The following is a 19,737-nucleotide window of genomic DNA, read 5'->3' as shown; positions in this document are numbered from 1 at the left end:
TGGGAACCATCGCAGCAGAAAACCTGAAGTCACTGCTGGTGGTGGGGTTGTGCAGCCATGGGCAAGGTAGCAGCCAGGAAACATCAGTTAACACTCAAACATATACTGGGATATGTGGGCTCTTGGTTTACATCCTGGTTCTCTGTTCACCAACTGGGCAATCTTGGAAAGTGAATCAAACTGTTTGTGCTTTAGGTTCTTCATCTAAGAGATGATAATTCATACCTTAAAAGGTATCATACAAAAATTAGCCAGGCGTAGTGGCACGTGCCTGTAGTCCCAGATACTTGGGAGGCTGAGGCAAGAGAATCACTTGAACCCGGGAGACGGAGGTTGCAGTGAGTCAAGATTGCACCATTGCACTCCAGCCTGGGCGACACAGCAAGACTCTGTCTCAAAAAAAAAAAAAAAGTATCAACCCCTAATGGGCTGGCAAAATGAGACAGTATGCAAAATATCTAGGATGGCACGGTGGATACAGCAGGGGCTTAATAAATAGTACTTATCATTATTGGGATTATTGTATATAAGGCACAATGCAAGGTACTGTGAAACATAAAGACCAGAAGTAAACGTATTAGGGTGGTGGGTCTTCCCCCTCAACCCTGCAGACAGAGTTCTGAATCCACTAGCTCAGTTAAGGGCCCTTTTAGCTCTAGCCTATGATTCTGTACTTCCAAGTTGGCATTTAGAAGCCAACAACCATATGTCCTCACCACATTGCATCAGTTCAGGTCAGGCGGTTTCTTAGTTTAGAGTTAACAAAGCCAAGATATAAGACATTGACACCTTTAAAAAGAACCACAGGTAGGGAATGGCCCAACCAGGCAGCCTTAGTTTCTAAACTTAGGACTTGCTGTTGCCGTGTGTATTTTTGTTGGAAGAAGACCTCTAATTCAGCCTGAAGCTGGTATCATGAATCATTTAAAGGCGTGGTGTGATTTTGACTAGAAGCTGGACCAGATGCTCCATGCAGGTTTGGAAGCAGTTACACTTTTGTGGTTTGACTAACCTTTTTTATGAGTGTGTTACTAAAGAAACGTGAGCTGTTGGCTTTTCAATTACTGTAGTTTACCCTTTCTGAGTTTCATACACATTGAGTCATCGTGTCTACAGGTGACTGATAATCATCTGCACTGCTCAAGTTACCGTAACTCAGAGACGAGGGGATCTGATGATTGCAAGTTGCATGCACGTGAACATCTGAGGCTGCCCCATCTCCTTAACAATGAACAATGGTCTGTGCTAACTACAGAATTCAGTCACATATTTCCACTCATCCAGGGGTTGTTTTGCCTTTTACAATTTTAGCACTCAGCTGTTTTCTGACATATGCTGCAGGTGGTATAGATTATGAAATTGTAGGCCTTGTTAAGTAAAGCAAACTCTTGGGAGAAAGGATAAAATCAGAGTTTGTGATGTGCCTACCCCACCCAGAAACCTTCTGGAGCCTCTCTGTTGGGTGAAAAGAGAAGAAGTTTCTCAAGGACCCCTGGTATTTAGGGAGATGAATAGAGGTGGCCACAGTGGAAAATAACCAATAACCTTAAAAAGGCCAAGAAACCGAAGTTCATCATTTCTGTGTCACATTCTAGGGAATGAATGTCTGTGACCTTAGCTGGCTCTCATGTTCTCAGTCTTCCAGATGGCCTTGACCAAAGATATATCCAATCTGAAAACTGAAAATAAAAAACATTGATTACTTTGGCCAAGGTCTACTCTGCTGTTTTTTCTCATTGAGTTTCCAAGACAGGGTGTCTTCCTTTGCATATTTTTTTTTCTCTCAGGTATTTCTCTGGAGACTATCAGGTTGGCCTTAAGGTCAGCTGCTTGTGGGGATGCAAAGACAAATTCATCTCATGGGAATAGATCTTTTAGCTGGTTCTTCTGGCTCCAATTTCTCACTGTTCTGGTCTGCCTTACACATTGCTGTTACGTTAACCACAAACCTGCCTTTCTCAAGGGCAGGTAGCCTTGGCTCTTTGTTCAGATTCACACCCTACAGTGGGCCATTCGGAATGCCCACCATTCGGTCCTACCATGCATTATCTCTTTTCAGTGTTTCCTCAAATATAGGATGCAAATTGCCAGCAGGCACACGGCGCGTTTAAAAACCTGGGTCCACACAGCAGGACAATTATTTTCTTTCCAGTTCTCTTTCAGTCTCCCGGATCATAATAAGGAGAAAAATTTAGATTAATTTGATGCCAGTTGTCTCTAACACTAATCTCACACTTGGTAATCTCTGTTTTTAACAAAGGGGGAAGGGATCTTAGTCTCCAAGTTCTCACAGTAGTATCCGATCAAAATTTAATGAAATGCTCTGTTTCATTGTCTTTATTTTTCATAGTTACCTTCTACTTGTGGAAAGTGATTCTGGTTTTCCGTTTATGTTAGTGATATAAAGTTTCCTTAAAAACCACATTTATTTTAGAAAAGAAAAAAAGAAAGAAAATGTGAACCAAATCAAACAGAGAAAAAAACCCAAGCATTTACCAAGTGTTTTCCATGTGGCAGGCCCTGTTCTAAGTGCTTTCCAGTGACCTTGTGAGGTACATACAATTATCTTCACTTTACATGAGGACACGGAACACAGGTTAAGTGACTTGCCCAAGGTCACAAAACTGGTGACCAATGGAGCCAGCATCAAACCCAGCCCATCTGACACCAGAGTTTGTTCTCTCAACCACCACACTGCCCTGGTGTGTGGATATTGCAGAATGTGAAGGAAGAGTGAAGCCTGAGAAATACTGTATTTCATACTTCTTGATCACTTTTCAGCCAGACTCGCTTACTGTGCATGTCCTGTGTAGTCCCACCTCTCTGCCTTCATTCCTGCACTCCCCCTCAACTAGGATGTCCTCTCCCGCTTCTCTGAAAATCTAAATTCTTCCAGTTCATCAAGACCCTTCTCAAAATTTAGATTTTCCAAGAATGCTTTCCCTTCCCCAAGTACTTCTGAAGTTTCTGCATTCCCTTAATGCCTAAATATACAATTTATACCAAATTGTCTTGCCCGTGCCTGTATGTTACCTTATTAGTCTTTTTAAAGAACATGTTACTTCCCTGCCTAAATGCCTCAAATGTGGGCATTTAGAATAAAAGCAAAGACCTCCATAAAGCAAAGCAGTCCTTCTACAACTTTTTTTTTTTGAGACAAGGTCTCACTCTGCCACCCAGGCTGGAGTGCAGTGGTGCCATCTCAGCTCACTACAATCTCCGCTTCCCAGGATCAGGTGATCCTCCCACCTCAGCCTCCTGAGTAGCTGGGACTACAGATGCCTGGCTAATTTTTATATTTTTTTGTAGAGATGAGGTTCCTCCATGTTGCCAGGGCTGGTCTCGAACTCCTGGGTTCAAGTGATCCTCCCTCCTCGGCCTCCCAAAGTGCTAGGATTACAGGCCTGAGCCACCGCACCCGGCCAACTTTTAACTTATACTTCTTCTTGAGTTCCATATATATAGGTCTTATTTCTCATCCACTAGGTTGGAGACACCTCAAGAACCGGAACTGGTTCTTCCAATCCTTTTGTTTTCTCATGGCATTTTTTCTTCTCCTTTATTTTCATTGCTGAACCCTTTACTGTATGGCAGTGACAAATTTTGGAATCTCAACATGCCTAGGAAACATTACGAAGGGTATGGTTTAGCAAATCTCTCCAGAATCCGACCTGACAGAATGGAGAGGCTCAACAGTGACCTCAGCCTCACCTCCAGCACTTGGCTCCCCTTCCTCGCTTTCTCTCCCGTCTCCCCACCACTCACCACTGAGCACATCTGCCCTCACTGCAGTCCCCATCCCTGCCTTCCCTGTGACCAGAGAGCCTCTGTTTTCTAACACACAACACCCACACACCCTGAAGGTGGCTAAACTCTGTTTTCAAAACTTCTCAGCAGTTTGACATGAGAAGTAGGAGAGGGTGACCACAAGTATATTTTTTCAGTTAAGTGTGAGATAGGCCCTAATGATCACATGTGTATCAGAGATACACTTGCCAAGCAAAGGAAGAGAAACACACTTTAGGAAAGGGACAAAGACCATGACCTCTTCTCAAGAAAACTTTTCTCAAACTTTCTACATTTGAAGCTCTTTCACTTCAGTCTCAGTCAGCCAGGACTGGTGAGTTTGGGGAGTAGCCAGTTGGAGTCTGGGGGGCTATTTTCTCTATCTCTGTAGCTATTTAAAAAGCTGCCAAGGTGAGGCACTGAATGTCCCCACTCTTTGCAGCACTTCCATCCCCCTGGCTACCTAATATTGCAAGCAGAAAATAACAAGCAAAAGCAAAATAAGAGTTGGGAGCTGACTGTGTCTTAAGAGATCACGAACTATAGCAGAAGCCCCAGGCTCCTATGGGCTGGTGGCTCCCTTGTCCCTCTAGCCCCATCCTAGTGTTCTGCTTCTTTCCCTCCTTTCTTGAGGGCTCCCCTCTGACATGCACAGTGGGCATACCTTACCATGTGGCCTCAACTGAACCACATCTCCGCCCCTCTCTTCTGCCTGCTGGCTTTATTTTAACCATCCAAACACATTGCTGCCAACCAGTGTCCCCTGAGACAGCACCATGGGAAACCATTCTGCCAGGCTTGGTCTTCTTGAGCAGCAGGCAACTTAACTCTCCTCCCTTTTTGAGGTCTCTAGAAAATATTCACAAACTCTCTGCCTTGGCAGTGTTCCCTTTGTAACCCTTTCTGTCCCTTGTTCCAGGTGAGAAGCGCCACTGCTTTGATGTCAACTATAATTCGAGTTACATGTATGAGAAAGAGAGTGAGCTCATACAGACCCGCATGATGGACCAAGCCATCAATAACGCCATCAGCTATCTTGGCGCCGAAGCCCTGCGCCCCTTGGTCCAGACACCGCCTGCTCCCACCTCGGAGATGGTTCCAGTTATCAGCAGCATGTATCCCATAGCCCTCACCCGGGCTGAGATGTCAAACGGTACCCCTCAAGAGCTGGAAAAGAAAAGCATCCACCTTCCAGAGAAGAGCCTGCCTTCTGAGAGAGGCCTCTCTCCCAACAATAGTGGCCACGACTCCACGGACACTGACAGCAACCATGAAGAACGCCAGAATCACATCTATCAGCAAAATCACATGGTCCTGCCTCGGGCCCGCAATGGGATGCCATTTCTGAAGGAGGTTCCCCGCTCTTACGAACTCCTCAAGCCCCCGCCCATCTGCCCAAGGGACTCCATCAAAGTGATCAACAAGGAAGGGGAGGTGATGGATGTGTATCGGTGTGACCACTGCCGTGTCCTCTTCCTGGACTATGTGATGTTCACGATTCACATGGGCTGCCACGGCTTCCGTGACCCTTTCGAGTGTAACATGTGTGGCTATCGAAGCCATGATCGGTATGAGTTCTCGTCTCACATAGCCAGAGGAGAACACAGAGCCCTGCTGAAGTGAATATCTGGTCTCAGGGATTGCTCCTAAGTATTCAGCATCGTTTCTAAAAACCAATGACCTCGCCTAACAGATTGCTCTCAAAATATACTCAGTTCCAAACTTCTTTTCATACCATTTTTAGCTGTGTTCACATGGGTAGCCAGAGAAACACTGTCTTCCCTCAGAAATTATTCGCAGATCTAGCATATTATTACTTTTGTGAAACCTTTGTTTTCCCATCAGGGACTTGAATTTTATGGAATTTAAAAGCCAAAAAGGTATTTGGTCATTATCTTCTACAGCAATGGAATTAGTGGTCCCAGAGATGTGCTATATGAAACACTCTTTCTGAGATATATCAACCACATGTGGAAAAGCCTTTCAGTCATATGTGCAAATCCACAAAGAGGAAGAGATGACCAGCTGACCTTGCTGGGAAGCCTCACCCTTCTGCCCTTCACAGGCTGAAGGGTTAAGATCTAATCTCCCTAATCTAAATGACAGTCTAAGAGTAAGTAAAAGAACAGCCATAAAATAAGTATCTGTTACGAGTAACTGAAGACCCCATTCTCCAAGCATCAGATCCATTTCCTATCACAACATTTTTTTTAAAATGTCATCTGATGGCACTTCTGCTTCTATCCTTTATCCTCCCATCTCCAGTGAAAAGCTGAGCTGCTTTGGGCTAAACCAATTGTCTATAGGAGAAAATCTATGCCAGAAGAACTCATGGTTTTAAATATAGACCATCATCGAAACTCCAGAAATTTGTCCACTGTGGATGATGACATTGCTTTCCTTTGGTCAAGGTTGGCAGAGCAAGGGTATAAAGGGGGAAATTGTTTGGCAGCACCAATAGAAAACAAACAAACAAACAAAAAACAGCTACCTAAAACTTCTTGAAAGAGTTCATGGAGAATTGGTGATACAGACCCAAAGCAAATTTGCCAATGATTTTTTTCCACAAAAAAAGTCCAAAAAGTATGGCTTAGCCTCCCCCTCCCCACAGGAGAGGAACTGGAGATAGATGGCATGTGTGTTTAGATTGGAGTTGAGCTCTGGAATGGGGTGAGGAGGGACACCTCTATTGAGAAGTTCTCCTTGATCAGGCAGGCTTCGGCCCTTTTTTTCCCATTGAAATGGAACTGCTGTATTCCATGAAAATTCCTGAAAGTCTGATCACGGTTCTGCAGATGTGTAAGTCATCCTTGTCACTCATAATGTGTACATACTATCAGGAGGAGTGCTGTTATCATTGTAAAATTAGCACTGGAATAGGAGGTCACAAAATGCTTGCTAATTAGCTCTGTGACTTTGAGTAAATCGTTTAACTTTTTTTTTTTTTTTTTTTTGAGACAAGATCTCACTCTGTTGCCCAGGCTGGAGTGCAGTGGTGCAATCATGGCTCGGTGCAGCCTTGACCTCCCCAGGCTCAGGTGATCCTCCCACCTCAGCCTCTTGAGTACTGGGACAACAGGTGCACACCACCATGTCTGGCTAAATTTTGTTCTTTTTGTAGAGATAGGGGTCTCACTATGTTGCCCATGCTGGTCTTGAACTCCTGGGTTCAAGCAATCAGCCTGCCTCAGTCTCCTAAATTGCTGGGATTACAGGTGTGAGCCACCACACCTAGCCTCATTTAACTCTTAAAACTCAGTTTCCGGCCAGGCTTGGTGGCTCACACCTGTAATCCCAACACTTTGGGAGGCTGAGGCAGGTGCATCATTTGAGGTCAGGAGTTCGAGACCAGCCTGACGCACATGGTGAAACCCTGTCTCTACTAAAAATACAAAAATTAGCTGGGCAGTAGTGACACACGCCTGTAATCCCAGCTACTCCGGAGGCTGAGGCAGAAAAATCGCTTGAGCCTGGGAGGCAGAGGTTGCAGTGAGTGGAGATCGCACTACTGCACTCCAGTCTGGGCGACAGAGTGAGGCCCTGTCTCAAACAAAACAAAAACAAACAAACAAACAAAAACCTCAGTTTCCTCATCCATAAAATAGGAATTAGATTTAAACGTTCTCTTAGATCCCTTCTAGCTTTAATTCATATGTGATTATGCAGTAACCACAAGGTATTTTTTAAACCTCCTAATGTATGGATATTAAGCAGAACAGTATTTATATTAATACATGTTTCACATTCCTTTGGTATGAAAATGGTGTGTTAAGTTTTTCCTTTAACCACTGAGTTGTGAATGTGAAGAAGGTGGTGGAGAGGAACAAAAAACAGAAAAGTATTTTGATCTTGCCACAAAGCGTACACACAAATTGGCACATGCAGCTGTTTGCCAAAGCCTTTTTTTTTTTTTTTTTTCCTTTTTAAGAAATTATGTTAGGGAAAATCAATTCTGCTTCCAGGGACAACTTCATGGAGCCTATTTACAAATTAAGAGTCAGCTTTGTGAACATTTCTACCAGAGCCAAGAATCCCAAATTCCTGGTAGATTAGCGTTTTATTTCTAAAGGGCTTATGCATTCGGCTCCAACTCAACTCGTCTATGTGCTGCCAGTAATTAAAATGTTCCACCTCAGACTGCACAAATGGCTTATCCTTCTTTGTGGCATGGCGTCTGTCTCAGGAAAAAAGGTTTTATGAAATTCCATGGCAACAGTCCCAACATGTTTGAGACTTCAGCTAAAGGAATGGATGTATTTTGGTGTGTAGTCTTCAGTATATCACTGTATTTCCGTAATACTAGACTCCAAGCTATGCCAGATTGCTTATTCCCTTTGTGAAAGAGGAGTTGCTCATTATGTTCTTGAAATATCACACATCCTGTTGGTTCTTCAAGGGACAAGAGAAAGGGAATTTGGAAGCAGGGATTAGTAGAAGAGAAAACGAGGGAAAGGAAGCCTTTCCACCAGATTAGTGTTCAAGTCTTTGCAGAGGAGACCAACTTTTTTTGTTTTGTTTTGTTTTGAGACAGAGTCTTGCTCTGTTGCCCAGGCTGGAGTGCAGTGGCGCAATCTTGGCTCATGGCAACATCTGCCTCCCGGGTTCAAGCAATTCTCCTGCCTCAGCCTCCCAAGTAGCCGGGATTACAGGTGCCCACCACCAAGCCCAGCTAATTTTTGTATTTTTAGTAGAGACGGGGTTTCACTCTGTTGGCCAAGCCAGTCTCAAACTCCTGACCTCAGGTGATCTGCCTGCCTCGGCCTCCCAAAGTGCTGGGATTACAGGCGTGAGCCACCACACCCAGCCTGAGACCACCTTCTGCATCTCAAGATTATGAAACCAAGGCCCATTCCACCAGCCTGGGGACTCTTTTTATAGATATGATCCTCCTTTTTCCTGTGACTAATGAATTTGCTGCATGATTTCTATTCTTCTGAGGTTAGTTTTCTGAGTAAGGTGACCACTCACAAAGGCACTTTCTTTGTGGCATTCTGAGCCTAGATGGGGGCCCATCAATTCCAGAAAAAATTTATGTGTGGCAACTCTGCATCCTTAAGTCTTGAAGTTGAACCAGACATGCAGTGGTTACCATCACACAGATAAACGCTTCCTTCTGTACATACCCCTTATGCTGTACTAATTAACCAACCCCTTGCCAAGGCTGGGGAGGTGAGGGTGAAGGAGAATCTTAGCAGAAGAAGGGCAGAGTCAGGACTTGCATCTGCCACTGCTGGGCACTGAAGCCCTGGAGCAGCTTCAGGTAGTACCTGTACTTTCTCATGCAGACTCCCTCTGAACAGGAGCCTTGTAGGCCCCTCTCCTTCATTTCCCACCAGCCTCTTATCAGGTGGGCCTTCCACCATACACCCAGGAGGCCACAGTCTGAGGAACAACCAAACCCATGCAAAGGGCCAGGCGCGGTGGCTCACACCTGTAATCCCAGCACTTTGGGAGGCTGGGGCAGGCAGATCACCTGAGGTTGGGAGTTCGAGACCTGCCTGACCAACATGGAGAAACCCCATCTCTACTAAAAATACAAAATTAGCCGGGCGTGTTGGCGCATGCCTGTAATCCCAGCTACTCGGGAGGCTGAGGCAGGAGAATTGCTTGAACCCTGGAGGCGGAGGTTGCGGCGAGCCGAGATGGCACCACTGCACTCCAGCCTGGGCAACAAGAGCGAAACTGTCTAAAACAAAAACAAACAAACAAAAAAACCCATGCAAAGTTTCCTTGCAGCCAAGGTGACAGAACTGGGCTGAGGGTGGAAAAGAAACAGAACCAGTGCTCCAGGTGTTTTTTAATTTTTTAATTTATTTTTATTTTTTGTGTATATATATATATAAAATATATATTTTAGAGGACCAGGGCCTCACTATGTTGCCTAGGCCAGACTCAAACTCCTGTGCTCAAGCAATCCTCCTGCCTCAGCCTCCCAAGTAGCTGGGATTACGGGCATGCACAAACAGTGCCCAGCTCTCCAAATGTTTTCTGTCACTACCTGAAGTGTTGCATCGGTACTTCCTACGGAGAGAAAACTAAATAGAAGTGTCTCTCCCTTGAGCCCCCACCACTACCACCAGAAAAAAAAAAAGAGAGAAAATGAACTCATCAGTCTTTAGTTTCCTCAAGTTATTCTCCCAAAAAGACATTCGCCTTGGCACAGATAAGCCAGCTAATCTTATGCTTTATGACCCATTGTGAGCTGTTCCTGACACAGCCTCTGACTTTGTCAGTGACAAAATTTCTCACCTTTTAAATGCAGTGCTTAACATTTTGTTAGGCCCTTACTCAAAATGGTCCAGATATAAAATGACCTCAGATTTTGATCTCCTAGACTCAAACAATCCTCCCACCTCAGCCTCCTAAGTAGCTGGGACTATAGGCACACCACCAGGCACAGCTAATTTTTTTGTATTTTTTTGCAGAGATGGCGTTTTGCCATACTGCCCAGGCTAGTCTCAAAATCCTGGGCTCAAGCAGTCTGCCCACCTCAGCCTCCCAAAGTGCTGGGACTACAGGCAAGAGCCACTGCTCCCAGCCACAACCTCAGATTTCTTTGGCAAACAGAAACGTTTAGGAACACAAAATTTTGCTCAGTTGAAACACTGTGTTACTATCAAATCTCACATCCACATAAAGTTTTTCTTTTCGGCTTTGTTTCGTGAGGAAGAGACAGAACATAAAGTTTTTCCAGGTAGCATCTGTATCACTATTATTCTCCTATTTCCTGCCCCACCCCCACCTCCCTAACCCCTACTGAATGTGAGGTTTAGAATGTTTTAAGGAGGGTCAGGTGCCTGTAATCCCAGCACTGTGGGAGGCCAAGGCGGGCGGATCACCTGAGGTTGGGAGTTCGAGACCAGCCTGACCAACATGGAGAAACCCTGTCTCTACTAAAAATACAAAATTAGCCGGGCGTGGTGGCACATGCCTGTAATCCCAGCTACTTAGGAGGCTGAGGCAGGAGAATCACCTGAACCTGGGAGGCGGAGGTTGTGGTGAGCCGAGATCGCACCATTGCACTCCAGCCTGGGTGACAGAGCGAGACTCCATCTCGAAAAAAAAATACAAAATTAGCTGGGTGTGGTGGTGTGCACCTGTAATCCCAGCTACTCGGGAGGCTGAGGCAGGAGAATTGCTTGAACCTGGGAGGCGGAGGTTGCAGTGAGCCGAGATTGCGCCATTGCACTCCAGCCTGGACAACAGAGTGAGACTCCATCTCAAAAAAAAAAGAATGTTTTAAGGAAAAAAAGTAGTACTGTTACATATAATCCCAGGTGATAAGACCACAATGGAAATGTTTCTTTTAAGTCCTCACTTTAAAGCGTACCCCACTGAGAGGAGGTATGTTGGACTCTAGCAGAGATTTGGAAACTCTGGGACACTCAAGATGTGAAAGAGCCTGGCTATCTGAGGACTCAAAGAGTCAGCATCGGGACTTGTGAGCTCAAGAAAAGAAAAGGGAGTGGTGAAACTTTGTCCTAAAAGCACCAGGAACAGAAGGAAAAAAAAGCAATATATAGTGATACCTCATCTTTTAGAGAATTGGAAGCTATTTTTGTGTTCACACAGAAAGTATAGTTCAAAAAACCTCTATATCCAGAGTTCAGACAAGGAGAATGATTTGAGATATAAGTGCCGATGAAGGAGGACAATTTTGATCTGAAACCAGCAGCTGGACCAGGGCCACCTCAGGAAAAGGACTCTGTTCTCCAAGGCTGCACAACTGAATGGTTCTGAGAATGAGCCCAGGGTTTGGGACTCCTGACCCTTTAGGACCATGGACTCAGAAGAGCCTGAGGGAGAGTTGTGGGCTTTAAACTTCTGAGAGCTTGTAAAGTAACACAAGACTGTGCCTCTCCCTTGCCCCAGCTGTAGATAGTCTTTGCCCCACCATTGTTATGAAGATACACAGGTTTTTGCAGTTTGAATAAATTGGATACAAGTTTCCTCTCTTTTTTTTTTCTTTTTGAGACAAAGTCTCACTCTGTTTCCCCAGGCTGAGTGCAGTGGCACAATCCAGGTTCACTTGCAGCCTCAACCTCCTGGGCTCAAGCAATGAGCCATCCTCCTGTCTTAGCCTCCCAACTAGCTGAGACTACAGGCATGGGCCACCACACCCAGCTAATTTTTGTCCTTTTTGTAGAGACAGGGTCTCACCATGTTGCCCAGGCTGGTCCTGAACTCCTGGGCTCAAGTAATCTGCCCACCTCAGCCTCCCATAGTGTTGGGGTTACAGGCGTGAGGCACTGCGGCTGGCCTGAGTTTCTTCTTAATACTGTATCACAATAGTGGGCTGTCTTATGTGTTGGTATTGATTGAGCTATTTGAAATAGGAATGTTAATGGGTGTATTAAATTTTTGTAAGGATATAACAATATCTACCTTCCAAGGATGTTGTGAGGTTTTCCATAATTTTGTATATGAGCTAATGTTACCTTTGAGGGGTGGTGTGCATTATGTTGGATGGTTGTAAATTTTCAGTGGAAAATGTACCGTGTCCTAAATTTAAAGATGTGAAAAATATCCCAAGACCATACTAGATCATAATAGTAATTCCTTTACAAATGAATTATGGAGGTAACTGATGTCTAACACAGTTTCCCTCATGTTGTTTTAATGCACAAGGGCAGAGGATCTGCTGACCCTTGGAACCAACGTGAGCTAACCACGTGCTATAGATACTTCATGGTGTCGCACCCAGGGAAGTCAAAGCGCTTTGCTCCCTCACTGTCTGTGAGTCCTCAACCATTGGTACCCCACCCCCCGCTGCTCCAGAACTTGAGTTTCTTCAAATGCTTCTCACTGTTCATCTCTCCAGTGACCCCACTCTAGAAAGCCTGGAGAGAGTCCCAAGATGCCACCCACCTTCCCCAATCCCTTGCCAGAGATCTGTGAGTCTATCTCACACTCTGTAAGTGCCGCTTTGCTTCTCTTGAAAAGACTGAGAACACACATTTTAACATGTTAGGAAAATGGGGCAGCCTTAAAAATGACTGATCCCACCGCCAGTGACTCATGTATACTCCAGGCTAGCAGACAAGGCCCTTTTTGGTGGGCCTGCTTCCGTGGGTTCACAGAAACCAAATTACTGTGGGTTGCAAAGAATTAGCAGGTCATTTACAAAGCAGACGTCCCTTCACCCAGACTGTGGTTTTGCATGCTCAGGTTCTCAGTCTATGAGCTTTGGTGCAGGATCATTTTGGCTACTGGAAAAACCATAGCTTATTTTAAATTTCTGGTTGCCAAAGCCACCACACATGTGGTCTGTGGATGACCATTGTCTGCAGAATGATGAGGAAGGAACAGAATGTGGTTTGGGGTTCAGGGTGGCCTTCCCACTGGGAGGGAAGGCGGGAGGGAGCCCTTGCCCTGGGTTTTGACACAGCCTGTGCTCACAGCCTCTCCTCTCATCTGCATTTCTCAGAAATGCCCTCCCTGCCCAGTGGTGACTTTCCCTCGTCACTCCTATGGAGTTCTACCCGGAGCCCAGCCATGTGTGGGACTGTGAAGTTTACTCCTCTGTAAAGACTGTTTAAAGAGTCAGCTTCTGAAATGTAGCAATGCTAACCCTTGCTGGAACCCTATAAGAAATAGCCCTGCTGATAGTTTTCTAGGTTTATCATGTTTGATTTTTACACTGCAAAATAAAAAAATCCTGGTATGTTTGAAATTAGTCCTTGTGCATCCTTATCATTTGTGGCTGCTGGTGTCAGGATGTAGAAGGGTTTCATCCCGCCCCAAGGAATACTTTCTTAATTTTGCCCCTCTATTTCTTAAAGTCCAGTTATCAAGAAAAATGAATTATCACTGAAATAAAGGTTCTCACCTGACGCCTTGCTGAGCCTACCACTGTGATCCTGCTGCTGGCCCCTGTACCCACTTGATAGGGTTCCTTGTTCCACTGGTTCTTAGTTCACTAAGGAAACTGGAGGAGGTTGAGGACCTGGACTTAGCATGATCAACACATTCAGCATGGTGCACCCCTATTCCAAGTCACTGCTCTGCCTTCCTCCCTCAACAGAGATTCTTCTTAAAATACAGTCAAGTTCTGACTTTTTCATGTGTGGGGGCTCATAGGCATCCACATTGGGAAACTTGATTTGCAGTCCTTAAACTCGACCATATTTAAATACAGTTTTTAGATACTTGGAGACCAAAACTGAAGGTGTTAAGGGGAAAAGTCCTAGGAGAATGGCATAGGGATGGGGCTGCTTTCTTTCCATCGTGATTGTGTTCTCTCTTAGAAAACATTAGAGAAGGTAGAGAGAGTCTGGCCTTCTGCTCAGCCTCATCTAAAGCACCCTCCATTTTCCGTCTTCTGTGGAAGAGGCATGAGAAAGATGGTCTGAAGTTTTAAGACCAGCAAGTGTGGGGCCAGGCTGGCACCAGCACCCTCTGGCTCCATGATCAGCATTATCTCCCTCCCATCAGCACCCCAAAATGTCCAAACTGGCTGAGGGTCTCCTACAGGTTTCCCAGTCTTGCTCAAGCTAAGGAGGAGAAAGGAATGGCATGGCACCCTGCCTTTGCATTTTAGCACTGAATACATTCACAAACGGCCCCTCAGTAGCTGGTTTTCAGCCCTGGAGAGAAGATTATATGGCCTTCCCCATCCCCAATCCCTCCCCAAAGCAGAAGCAGCTCAGGCAGAAGAGAGGGAGACAGGGAGACCCTGACCCTCTTTGCCAGTGAGCAGGACCAGAGGTCCACATTGGCGTTGGGGTTGAATGGACTCCCAGCCTGAGAAGAGTTTTCCTTCCTGATCTTGGGAGCTAATTCGATGCCCTAGAGGTGGTGGGCCTGGCAGTGGAGGCCACCCCACACCTGCACCCTCCTCCCCCTCCCCCATCACTCAAAACCCCGGACCATTCACTTAGGTTGCTGTGCCCAAACCTCCACCTGCAGGCAACTGCCACTCAAGGGCAGGCAGGGGGAAAGGACCTAGCTTCCTGCCCTCATCTCCTGTCCCTCAGAATCCAGGGTCTGAGGAAGAGTGGAGGTCACAGCTCCAGGAAGACCAGAAACACTGGCCCAAGGGATGGTGGAGGGGCACATTCGGCCCAGGCCACAGTTCCGGCTGTGGAGCATTCCCGGATCAGACAGTTGTTTGCATAAAAGCCAAAAGCCACTGCACCTGGGGTGGGGAGGCCCTCTGGGGAGGTGCTCCCTGGCTTAGGGGAGAGGGGGGAAGGAAGGTGTCATGGAAAGTCCCTGAAGGACACGGGGTGTTGAATTTGCTGTGGTTTTGTTTTTAACTCTGTCTTGACCTGTGAAGTAGGCAGCTGCCTCCCTTCTCTGCAAATAACAGACCTTCCCCCAGAATAACACATACCCAAGGAAAGGGCTGCAGTGGAAAGGCCTGCGGGTGATGGCAGCTGCCCCCCTTCCCCAGGAGTGAGGGGGCAGGAAGCCCCAGAACAGTCTTTCCCATCACCTTGCCTCTCCACCCCAGTCCCCTGGCCCCCTGGCCCAGAAGAGCGCCTAGGCAAATAAACCACAGCACTGGGGGTGGTGGTGGATGGGAACTAGGGGGGCGATGCCACCTCCTCCCCCGGGCTTGTCCTTCCACCGCCCAATCCCCATCCCACCCCCACTGGAATTGCATTCTCAGTGTCTCACTGAGAATGTCTCACTCACAGACCTCAGCTGCCCCGCTAGACTCCTGGGGAGCTGTGTGTCTCTTTGCGTGGTGTGTCTGTCTCCATGTGTGCCTGTCTCTCTCCCTGCATGTCTGTCTGTGTTTGTGTGTGTCTGTGTATCTCTGTGTGTGTGTGTGCGCGCGTGCACGTGTCTCGTGTGTGTGTGTGTTTGTGCATGTTGGGGGAAAGCAGGCTGAGTCAGTGAATCCAGCAAAGCTCTGAAGTCCCAAACAAAAGACAGTCGCAGACTCCCGCAAGTATTTGGAGACCTGGTTCCAATCCCAGCCCTCTCTCCCTCTCGGGATGAGTCCAGACACTTGACTTCCCCTTCTGGGCATTGATTTTCCCCAGAGCCAGGGATCTCTGAAGGGCCTTCCAGCTGGTACTCCTAAGACTGATCTCAACCTCACTGCACCAGCCGGGCTCCAGGTCATCCCTCTCTCTCCTCTCCTCACTGGGCGCTGGAGCTAGAGTAACAGTGGCCCGGCCCGTGACTCTCCAGATGTCATTTTCCTAACTGTTCTATCAAATTCCAAACCTGGGCCCCAGGGGTAGGGGACACGGTCCCCTCACCTGTGGAATTGTAGGAGGCTCGGAATAATGCGCGCTGAGGCTGGGTCTGAACCCCCGGCCCCCGCCCTTTCTCAGGTTCTCCTCTTAATTCTGCGTGGACCCAGACCCCAGATTCCCGGCTAGGGTGCCTGGGAGAGGAAAGCGAGGCCGGCGGAGGGGGGGCAGGGGTGCGGTGCGCGGTGGGAGTGAGGGGGGTGTGAGGGGAGGGGCAGCTGCACTTCTGAGAAACAGCTCGGCGTCTCAGCAGCCCGCAGCCTAACCCCCTGCCTGCGGCTTCACAGCTCCCTCCTCCCGCCGCCCACGCCGCTCGGGGCCTCTCCGGGGGTCGGCAGCCCCGGCGGAGGCGGTGTCTGCTGGGGAGGAGCGGCAGCTCGGGGGACAGCAAAGTGGAACCCATGCGGGGTGGGAGTGGACACGGAGGAAAGCGTGGGTCGCGTGACACCCCGGGAGTAAAAGGCCTCCCCTCATCGGGGTCCCGAGCGCCGGATCTCGGGGTGCCCGCGTGTCCCCCCGCCACCCCATGCTGTCCTATCATAGCCCGAGCAGGATCCAGAAGTGAAACTGCCCGGGTCACAGCCCAGCGCCGCTGCTGCACCCCGCCCCGCCCTTCCGGGCACTGCCGCGGCGCAGGATCTCCCGGCGCTCGGGCGCCTGCGGGGAGGAAACGGGGGAGGGGCAGGGGAAGTGCCCCGCGGGCATCTGCAGCGCGCGGCCGCTCTCCTCTGGGGTGCCCGCGCGTAACCGGGGTGGGAACCTCGAGAGACAAGAGCCCGGGAGGCCTGGCCGCGGCGCCCGCACTTCCCGCGACGGCCGCTGGGTGTCACTGCAGCCGCGCGGCTGAATCGGCTCGGCGCCTGCGGGAGTTAGGGACGCTGGGACGCCGGGACTAGGCCGCCGTGCTGCACTCCAGTCTCGCCTGCCCGCGCCTGGAGGCTCCCCGAAGTTGGGATGCGGCGCTCACACCTTCCTCCACCCGCCTGGCTAAGGGAGCACCTCCCGCCTCGCCCACCGACTCGCAGCGAGGCCCGGACTAAGCAACGCCGCGCGGCGACTGGCTCGTTGCTGCGGCGCCACGCAAGCCACGAAACCGATGGCGCGTCCCCTCGCGGGACCGAGTTCAAAAAGCCGCGACCCCGACGCGCGCCCCCTGGCGAAGCCGGCGGCCTTCCCTCCGCAGAGGCGCGAGGGGCCGCCACGACCGCGGGTGGCTCGGTGGAGCCTGGCGCCCGTCGGCTCCGGCGCGCGCATGTGACCTGGGTGGTGGCCGAAGGGTGGGCGGCGGGGCAGATCGCCTCGGGCACTGGCCCAGAAAGGCTGGGAGATGGGTCCCCCGTGTATCCTCCCCTACCCCAACCTGGCCTGACAAGTCTGGGATCCAGCCTTACCCAGCCACCCCCTGGCCCCAACACTAAGTTCCTCCAGTAGATGTGTGGGGCAGGGTGCCTCAGCCTGGGAGGAAGGAACCCTCCCTTGGGAGGCCAAAGCGGGAGGATCACTTGAGGTCAGGAGTTTGAGATCAGCCTGGCCAACATGGCAAAACCCCATCTACTAAAAATACAAAAATTAGCTGGGCGTGGTGGCACACGCCTGTAATCCCAAACTACTCGGGAGAGTGAGGCAGGAAAATCGCTTGAACCCAGGGGGAGATCAGCCACTGCATTCCAGCCTGGGCAACAGAGACTGTCAAAAAAAAAAAAAAAGAGAGAGAGAGAAGAGAGATCCCTGGAATCTTTTGGGAAATTGGGGTAGTGCCAGTAGGAATGCCCTGGAGGACAGGACTCAGGGCATGGGAGTTGGGCAGGTGAATACGGATGACCGTGCCTGTTGGTCACAGCTGTGTGAGGGTGCGGGTGGCCCGTTCCATCCCTGCTTACAGCTTCCCCTCCAACTCCAGGGTCACAGAGCCCAGTTCCACTACCCGGACCCTAAGGAGATCCACGTGGTTGTCCTGAGGGGGTGGTTTCTGCCTTCCAATCTCCCTCAGCCTGCCCCAAACCACCCTAAGATAAACTTAATCCAAGTAAGAACAAAGTGCTTACAACAAAAATGCAGCTCCAGGCCGGGCGCGGTGGCTCACGCTGTAATCCCAGCACTTTGGGAGGCTGAGGCGGGCAGATCACCTGAAGTCAGGAGTTCGAGGCGAGCTTCACCAACGTGGATAAACCCCATCTCTACTAAAAATACAAAATTGCTGGGCGTGGTGGGGCATGTCTGTAATCCCAGCTACTCGGGAGGCTGAGGCAGGAGAATTGCTTGAACCCAGGAGGCGGAGGTTGCGGTAAACTGAGATCACACCATTGCACTCCAGCCTGGGCCACAGGGCGAAAGTCGTCTCAAAAAAACACAAAAACAAAAAAAGCGAAACAAATAAAACGAGGCTCCAGCTAAACAGCCCCCCAGGTGCCCATCAAAGAAAAACTTGCCCCTTCCTTGGGGTAGGTGCAGCCTTGTGAGAGGGTGTCAGATGACATCATAACTCAACCCACATGGGATTGAATTTCAGGCCTCATCCCCATTTCCCCACACCGCCCCTTCCTGTATGGAGAACCTCGAGAACCCTTGTGGAGCAGCCTCAGCCCCGCCCCCACACCCCAGGATCGCTCACACCCCCAGGCTCTGGAGTCCAGTCTGCAACATCCAACTCCCTCAGGATCCAACTCCTTCTTTTCTCTCCTCCCCCAACTCAACTGAGAGCTCAGCGTCCTTTGTCCTAATTGCCACTGCAAACTCCCCCTCAAGTCCCAAAGCTGAGGTTCTGCCAACAGCACAGGACAGGAAAGCAGTCTCTGCAGACCCCCCACCACTGTGCGAGTTGGACCAAGCCCTGACCTCTCTGGGCCCTCTTTCTGTCTGTTGGACCAGATCAATACTTCACTGGTTCAAGCCTTTTTCCTGAATATACCATAAGGCTCAAGTTCCAGATAGAAAGGCAGTGCATCCCCCATCACCACCCCAACCTGCCCCTCAAGCCCCTGCCAGAACCCTTGGGCTCTGGGAAGGAGTTAGAAAACTGCTTATGTGGATAGTTTGGAAGAAAGAATCCTTCCAAGTGGCTTTGGGCTCCCCTCTCTGTGTCCTTTCCTTCCTCTCTTCATCCCTCACCAGGGTGCCTGGCACTGGGGCCCAAGGAAGGAGCCAGGCAGGGTCCCTGACCTGATGTTGAACCCTCGGGCCTGTCCACCACCCGTGAACTTGGATGTTGCAGAACTGGCCAGGGCTTTGTCTGGATGCCCCGCCCAGGGAGGTGGGCTCACCTAGAATCATGCCCACCCCCATCCCAGAGTCCAGAGCGTTGGCAGCAGTTCTCCCTCCCCTCCACACTTGAGCAGGCAGGGAGGTCAACACTGTAGCCACACCCTCCACAGAACCCCTACCCTAAAGGCCCATGGTGCTGCCAAGGATGGCAATGTGCCCTGGCACCCGGCTCCCACTGGCCACGCTGGCCCCGGGAAGCTGGAACGTGTGATGCATGGCAGGCAGCACTTCGTGTCAGCTCCCCAGATGTGGGCCCTGTCACCCTCTCTCAGTACTGGGTCCTCCTCTGCATGGAAAGATGATGAGGAATTTCCTCTTTGCCCTCGAGTTTTTTTCTGAAATGTTTTTAATAAGTACATATAATTTTATAATGAAACCCAATAAATCAATTTTGAAAAGACAGTATCTGAGGTCCCAGCCCCCACCCTCTCCCCCAGAGAAGCCCCTGCTTCCCCTCCCACCAGCCCAGATTTTCTCAGAA

General features: G+C 49.2%; 1 protein-coding gene across 3 annotated transcripts in view; it reads left to right on the top strand.

The window, feature by feature from the left end:
- IKZF3 (IKAROS family zinc finger 3) overlaps window positions 1-13,462 on the top strand; it is a 106,865-nt gene extending 93,403 nt beyond the window's left edge. For all 3 annotated transcript variants that reach the window (XM_032163496.2, XM_058445245.1, XM_032163497.2), the window contains one exon: window positions 4,706-13,462. In XM_032163496.2, the coding sequence (XP_032019387.1) occupies window positions 4,706-5,409 (704 nt within the window). In that variant the 3' untranslated portion in view covers window positions 5,410-13,462. The remainder of the gene's footprint in view (window positions 1-4,705) is intronic.
- The last annotated feature ends 6,275 nt before the right edge of the window (window positions 13,463-19,737 follow it).

This window comes from Hylobates moloch, unplaced genomic scaffold (genome assembly GCF_009828535.3).
Source record: "Hylobates moloch isolate HMO894 unplaced genomic scaffold, HMol_V3 SCAFFOLD_10, whole genome shotgun sequence".
NCBI lineage: Eukaryota > Metazoa > Chordata > Mammalia > Primates > Hylobatidae > Hylobates > Hylobates moloch.
Note: the sequence above shows the minus strand (reverse complement) of the source record. Positions and strands in the feature narration are given on the sequence as shown.